General features: G+C 31.8%; 1 protein-coding gene across 4 annotated transcripts; it reads right to left on the reverse strand.

Annotated features, from left to right (window-relative positions):
- Positions 1–1,249: 1,249 nt before the first annotated feature.
- Positions 1,250–5,836, reverse strand: LOC137825955 (uncharacterized). Of its 4 annotated transcripts, XM_068631771.2 has the most exons (7): positions 5,521–5,836; positions 5,169–5,422; positions 4,640–4,817; positions 3,437–3,700; positions 3,145–3,349; positions 2,894–3,040; positions 2,050–2,806 (listed from the first exon to the last, which is right to left on the reverse strand). In XM_068631771.2, the coding sequence occupies exons 3-7, from the start codon at positions 4,652–4,654 to the stop codon at positions 2,361–2,363; spliced, it is 1,077 nt and encodes a 358-aa protein (XP_068487872.2). In that variant the 5' UTR covers positions 4,655–4,817; positions 5,169–5,422; positions 5,521–5,836; the 3' UTR covers positions 2,050–2,360. The 4 variants fall into 4 exon arrangements, with proteins under 4 accessions (XP_090150495.1, XP_068487872.2, XP_068487873.2 ...); XM_068631772.2 differs by having other exon boundaries at positions 4,640–4,778; positions 5,169–5,830; XM_090294369.1 differs by lacking the exons at positions 2,050–2,806; positions 4,640–4,817; positions 5,169–5,422; positions 5,521–5,836 and adding an exon at positions 1,250–1,390 and having other exon boundaries at positions 3,437–3,907.
- Positions 5,837–6,770: the final 934 nt, after the last annotated feature.

Genomic DNA, 6,770 nt, shown 5'->3' on the forward strand with positions numbered 1-6,770 from the left:
GCTTAGCATATATAATTAATAAATGCACTAATTGCAGAGAAGACAACAATATTTTGGACTTACCAACAGATTTCTTTACAATTTTGTTGCTGTGAGATACACTAATCAATGGTGCGGAGCAGTTTCGAGTTTCAGCAAATATTAAACGTGTTTGGAAAAGGGATAGTAAAAGTAGAACGAAGGAGAAAGGTAGCTAATTTGCATATTAATTAATAAAATTAACTTATACAAAGTCAATAACAGCAAGTGCAAAATAGACAGTACAGTTGTTTGTGATTATATAACGAACTGATAATTGTTAGCTCTGGCTCTTAGGTCATTCGACATTATCTATTAGTTTATAATATAAGTCATACTCTCCATCAAGCAATTGTAGTTTTACATGAAAGTAAGACAAATACTTCATAAACAAAATATTGTAGTGTGCAGGGATCCACACAAAACATGTCACAACAAATTCAATGTACTCTTTACCAGCAAACATGTCCATGCAGAAGAATCTTCCTCTAATAATAAGACATCATTCTCAAGTACTAGAAATATGCAACAGTAGTGTGAAAAATCCACCAACCCAGTCAAATCAACCAACTCAGATATCTCAGTACCAAAGTTCTTATCAAATCAATCCCTGGTGAACATCTTTTATGGCCAGATTTCTCAAAGTCAATTTCAAACTAACCCACGGTTAAAAAAAAATCAATAATCTAATCCAAATTAAAATTTGCAATAACAATGATATCAGTGATGATGATAAACAATCACATGCTCATTAATTACTTCTATAAAACTAATGAACCAAAAGGTTACAAGTTACAACCCACAAATTAAACAATTGCTTTATTCACTTCTAAAAAAACTCTTTGCAACATTTTATTTGAACTTTTTTGCTAATTCAAATCGCAAGTAACTAAAATCAAATTTGAAGACGACAGTTCTATTTCTGTTATAGAAATAAACTTGTAGTTAAAAGCATAAATGAGCTAAGCTTGGTCAAGCTTGCACCACAAATGCAGTATTAATATGGTGGTCTATTTCTCATGGGATCAATAGATTTGAAAAACAAAAGAAACTTGAAATAGCTTGGATTTACCATGAAGAAGATCCCGTGTCATTTTCCATGTAGTCATAAAACAGGATGCGGCCATAAGGGGACAAAGAGTAGCCTTCCTGTGCTTAATGCTGCCAACTCGAGTTCAGTTTCAAATTCTTTATAGTGAGAATAGATCCTCTTCATAGGCACTGACTTGCAATTCCTGAGAAAACATTTATACACTGTAGACGCACCATATATACTTCTCACTCATGTTTTCTGTCATCCTCATGATATCTTCGTACACATGAGATGTCATATTCATATGAAGAATCGCTAGTTTTGGATATCAGTAATTAACTGTCAATTCCATAGTTCATGAAGTCAGTAACTTGTCAAATTATGTTTCAATATGTAGGGTGGGACATAATACTGTCAGAATATAAACCTTAACAAAATCCTATACAATTAAAAGTTGGCATGTAAACTTTAATGCATAAAATTACACAATCCAATCAACTTCTGATTTTTTAACTTAGGATTGAAGAAGTAATATAAACTACATGACTAAATAGCACATGTGTGCAGCAATGATCTAAAATATAAGACTCCCAAGTTAGAAGCAAAACTGAAATCTGCATAATCATTAAACAACTAGAAATATAGATTGAGAACTGTACCTAACTTCTTTCTCTACACAAGCAATCACCATGACAAGTTATTACAGTCAAATTCTCCTCCCAATCACCAAGCATGCCATTAGATCCAAACTGAAATTGCATCTAAAAGAATGGCTTTACATAATCTACCACAATCCCATTTGAAAACTAGCACTTCGAAGTTCAATCATGGGTGAAGCACTGGCCAACTATACCTTCAAATGAACTTTTAATTTCATTCTCAAGTACTAGAAATATGCAACAGTTGCAGTATGAAAAATCATTCTCCAAACCAAGTATTAGAGCTTTATTCATTTTTAAAAAACTCTTGCAAAATTTTAAAATATATAACGAGAGTGGTGGGATAAATTCATTACATTAACCAAAGCCTGAACAATTGAAGAAAGACAGTCCTATTTCTGTTATCGAAAGATAAAAAGAAATAAACTTTTAATGAAACAATTTGAAAACTTTATTCATGTACAACATATTCTTACAAAGAACTAATGTACAGACAGTGAAAGATCGACTTATTGGCCATATCTAATGATCAAAAGCTATTAAACTATATTGGCCTTATCTAATTACCAAAAGCTAATAAACTAAAGAATAGTGTTATCCACAGCACAGCAGGTCCCCTTTGTGTCAGATTGCAGCATCAAAAAATTCCTCTATGCGTTACCCTCGGAATGAGTTGAAGGTGGTTGATAATCAGAAAAAAGATCATCCAAAAATTTCTTGTCTTCAAATGAGAAGTTTGACCAATAATCCACATCAAAATCAATGCTTGATAAATTCATGTCTGACTGGTGGTTCTGTGTTTCCTTGTGAAGGGTGGAAACCTCATTTGGTATTGAATTTTCCAAACTTTGAGGTATAGGAGAGGCAATGTATTGTTTGTTAGTATCTGAATTGATAGGAGAAATGTGAAGGCTGTCTTTATAAGTAATTTCCTTTTCAGGATCAACCATAACTTTGCTGTTTTGACAATGAGAAACAACATCCTCATTACATGTTGTAACAGCAGGCTGAAAAAATTGTTTGGTTGTCTGTGTTTCAAGAATTGATGAGTTGGTGGATTGTGGTTGAGTCCTTGACAATGGGAGCGTGTTTAGAGCTGAGGGTGACGATAAAGTAAGTGTAAAAATTAAATTGATAACATGACAAAAACATGTATACTCAACAGAAACAATTATAATTATACCTCGAAATTGATTTTTCTTCCCAGGTGGTCTGCCACGAGGTCGTTTTGCAATTGTAGGCTCAGCTTCACTATTTTTTCTCTTGGTAGACTGCTGCGACAGTACATTGCATGTGTTCTGTACATGGGCGGTGGTAGCAGTACACACACCTAACAAAAAAGAAAACCACAATTACTCACAAATAAGAGTTAAAAACAATAAACACCATTCCAGAATTTTGAATTGACGATTAAACAGGGAAAGAAGTTTTTACCAGAAGAGACATTCATTGGGATTGGGCTAAGAAAGACATTGTAAGTATTGACAGCATTGTGCATGTCATCCAACAACTTCTGAACTCTATATTTTTCTTGAGTGATCGCACACATTTCCTGATCCAAGATTATCTTTTGTCTTCTCAAACATATATAATCAGCGAGAATTTTGTCCAAATTATAATCAGCGGAAGTGTTGGATAGCTAGAAAACAGAAATGAAAGAATTAAAGAAGTGTGCACAGTGAGAAGGAGAAAAAGAGTTGTGGATCGTTAAGGGATGAAGTGAAACCTGAATGAGTGGCGAAGCGGCGAAGAGGGAGGAGGCCTCCATGCGGAAGGTGGCTCGTGTTTGGAATAAGTTGTTGGCGCAGAGGTAGTCATCTACTATCAATGCAACTTCAAAAGGGGAAATATTAATCTTTTCCATGGATTCTCCCACTTTCACTGTTTCTTGCATTACAATCTTGTTCTTCTTCTCAGAGTCACCAAATTCAAACCTTGATGAGAGTGGAAGGGAGGGGATCGGCCAACCCTTGTATAGCTGTTCTAGCGTCTGCATCGTTGAATCGGATACTTTATCTGCTGTTTGAAACTCTTTGGAGAAGAAGATCATTTGCCCAGGAATTCTAGCTTAGCGCTCTCTGAAGGCTCGGCGTTCTTATTTATAGATACTCTTCTTCATTCCAATTTTTTTTTAAATATTTTCTATTGTTTTCGTTTTCTAATTTCCTTTTCACTTTTTAACATTTTTTCCTTTTTTAACATTTTGATGTTAGAAACATATTGAAATACATTTTATACAAACTTATAAAAACCAGACCGTATTATATTTAATATAATATATTACTTTTTAATATTATAATATTAAGGATTTTACTATAATAAAATAATTAATTAAAAAATATTAAAATATTAAAAAAATAAAAAAATAAATTTTATTAATTTAATTTTGATATTTACACAATAGTTTTAAAACTGTTAAAATATTATAATCCATTTTTCTAATTATTTATATTATCTATTTTTTTCTCCACAAGTGAAAAATGATTTAAAACAAAATTGCAGCATAATTGATTATGATTTTTTAACTTAACGGTGATATTTTAATATAATATATTATATATCCTCAAATTCTTGTTATATTACAAAAAAGTCCTTAAAGATAATTTTCATCTCAAAAAGTTAATAAAATTTAAAATTAATAAAAACTTAATTAAGAAAACTAAACTCAACTCAAGAGATTTAAATGACAACTGAGTAATTTTAAAGATTCAAAATAAAAATTTAAGACTAAAAACAATAGTAGGGACACAAATGAAACAACTACATATAGGCAATAGAATGGATTAAAAAATTTGTAAACAAAATTTAAGAATCAATGTATGACTACTCCATAGTCATCCTACAATTTCTCCAAGCCTTTACCATTCACTAATGAATATTGCACCATGCTAATGAATCAATTCCAAATCAATTAGCCAAATTAACTTACCTGACACGGTCCCATGCAAATTCCAGTTCTGCAGAACTCAATTCGCTTACTGCACTAATTTACTTCCAAATCAACCTGATGCTGCCTCACATGCACTATTTGATTTGAACCAATTGGGTTACACCAGTTGCACTCAACACTGAACAACAAATTCAAGTTGCAGATCACCAAATTAAACCTGAATTGGCCATTGATTCCAAATCACCAAAATTGAATTAACAAAAAATTTTCAGCTGTAAGAAAACATCAACTCAGTAATTTTGCACCAAAACTGTGCGGCTGCAAACAAATAAAACTACTTTTAGATTTCCACAGCTGGAAAACAAAAATCTGCACCAATTCTAATGAATCAATTCATCAAACAGTTGGCACCATAATGGTTCTAAGACAGAATGTACTTCAGTATCAGATTTCAGCTGATTTCATTTCTATTCCAGCAATTCAATTATTTCAAACTTCTGAAAATCATTTCAATATACGCAATTCAAGTATCAATTTAACCAAAATTTAAAAACAGATAATTGCTCACCATTTGTTTGATAATTTGATTCTATCATCAACTCAGTTTCTAAATCACCATTCCAAGAAAAGCTCCTTCACCAACTTGCTTCAACAACTCATCACCAATTCCAGCATATTTATCAGGATTTGAACCGATTCAACAGTCCTAACAGAATTGATCTCATTTACAAATCAACACAGATTCAGCTGACGCATTCCTCGTGCAAATTGTTTCCAGATTTCAATTCAGAACAGCAATGCGCTTAGACACGCATTCAGCAACTGCTTCAACGAAAATTGTTAAAGACGCACAAATCACCACCAATGCCTCTAACTTCTTCAATTCAACAAAATCTAAATTACACTGGACTTCACCGCACATTGATTTTCTTCGGAAATCACCGCGCTCCAGTTGCGTAGCACATGCTTCTAACAGTTTCAAATAGAAAACACTTTCACCGATCTCTTGCAGTTCCAATCTCCTCAACGCAATCGCTCTGCAACAGTAGCACTTATGTACTTCAGCGAACACGAACCGAAGAGAAATTGTAGTGTTCCGCTCAATCTGGAATTCCCCCAAAAACAATATTACCGCATCAACGTTCAACAATTTCAGAATTGAAGAAGGAAACAACTCGAACCACCGAAGATGAACAAGATTAACGCAAATGAAGACACATGAATAATGTCATGTATAATAAGTAATAGTTAAACCATTTATATTATGTATGCTTAGATTTCCGATAATGTTAATTATTATATTTAATAATCAATAATCTATATCAATATAAAGACTTAAAAACAAATTAAACATATTTGGAATGTTAATGATTAATATGATTATCTAAATTCACTCTACAAATAAAATAGAGTTCGACTATAAAACATATCTTTATACAAGCTTTAACTATAATGTTCTAGATTCTCTTCACTTTTGGATTCAGATTTGAACACGTAATCCAATGCAATATTAAATTAATTCTAGAAAAGATTCTAATAATTTACACAATTCATCTCTACTCACCCACAAAATAAAAACAAAATTCACCACTTTATATTGAAATCATTATTATATCTTTTTACTTGAAATAACGTATATCAACTCTTTGGTTAGATACACTAATGAGACTTTTGTAGATTTTTCATGATGGCATGCTGCTTTATCTTATTGGAATAAGTTTTTTTTTTTTAAAAGCATGTGTCTTTGGGTAAAAATTAGTAATCACAATTTTTTATTGTTATTGTCATGGGATATGATTTTATTATTAGTAAGAAAAAAAAAATAATAATAAGAAGGATACCCGAACCCTTCTGCATCACATCCTAAACAATTATCATCTATTTCTACTTGTCCAACTTAATAAAACATCATAAATAGATAACTTCATTAGCACAACCTATAAATCTAATATTTCATAATAACATTAAGTGACATAGAAAACCTTACTCTGTTTTCCAAATGAAAAGTTCTAAACAAAAATCAAAATAAACTCATGTTAAAGTCCAAACTACAAGCATTACACGCCACGATCCGAGCACTGTTATGTTGTTAGGTTTTTTTTTTTAAGATGGTAGACATAGGTCATTGTTGTGTTTTTTTATAGAAATTATGGTGAGAAATGAAAATCGA

Source organism: Phaseolus vulgaris, chromosome 8 (assembly GCF_051622355.1).
Source record: "Phaseolus vulgaris cultivar YP4 chromosome 8, ASM5162235v1, whole genome shotgun sequence".
Classification (NCBI taxonomy): domain Eukaryota; kingdom Viridiplantae; phylum Streptophyta; class Magnoliopsida; order Fabales; family Fabaceae; genus Phaseolus; species Phaseolus vulgaris.

Excerpts from the sequence above, each read along its gene's own strand:
- LOC137825955 (XM_068631776.2), bottom strand. The coding sequence starts at position 3,760 with ATGATCTTCTTCTCCAAAGAGTTTCAAACAGCAGATAAAGTATCCGAT. Across the intron at positions 3,041-3,144 it reads CCCAATGAATGTCTCTTCTG|GTGTGTGTACTGCTACCACC; the intron begins GTAAAAACTTCT and ends CTTTTTTGTTAG. Across the intron at positions 2,807-2,893 it reads GAAGAAAAATCAATTTCGAG|CTCTAAACACGCTCCCATTG; the intron begins GTATAATTATAA and ends CGTCACCCTCAG.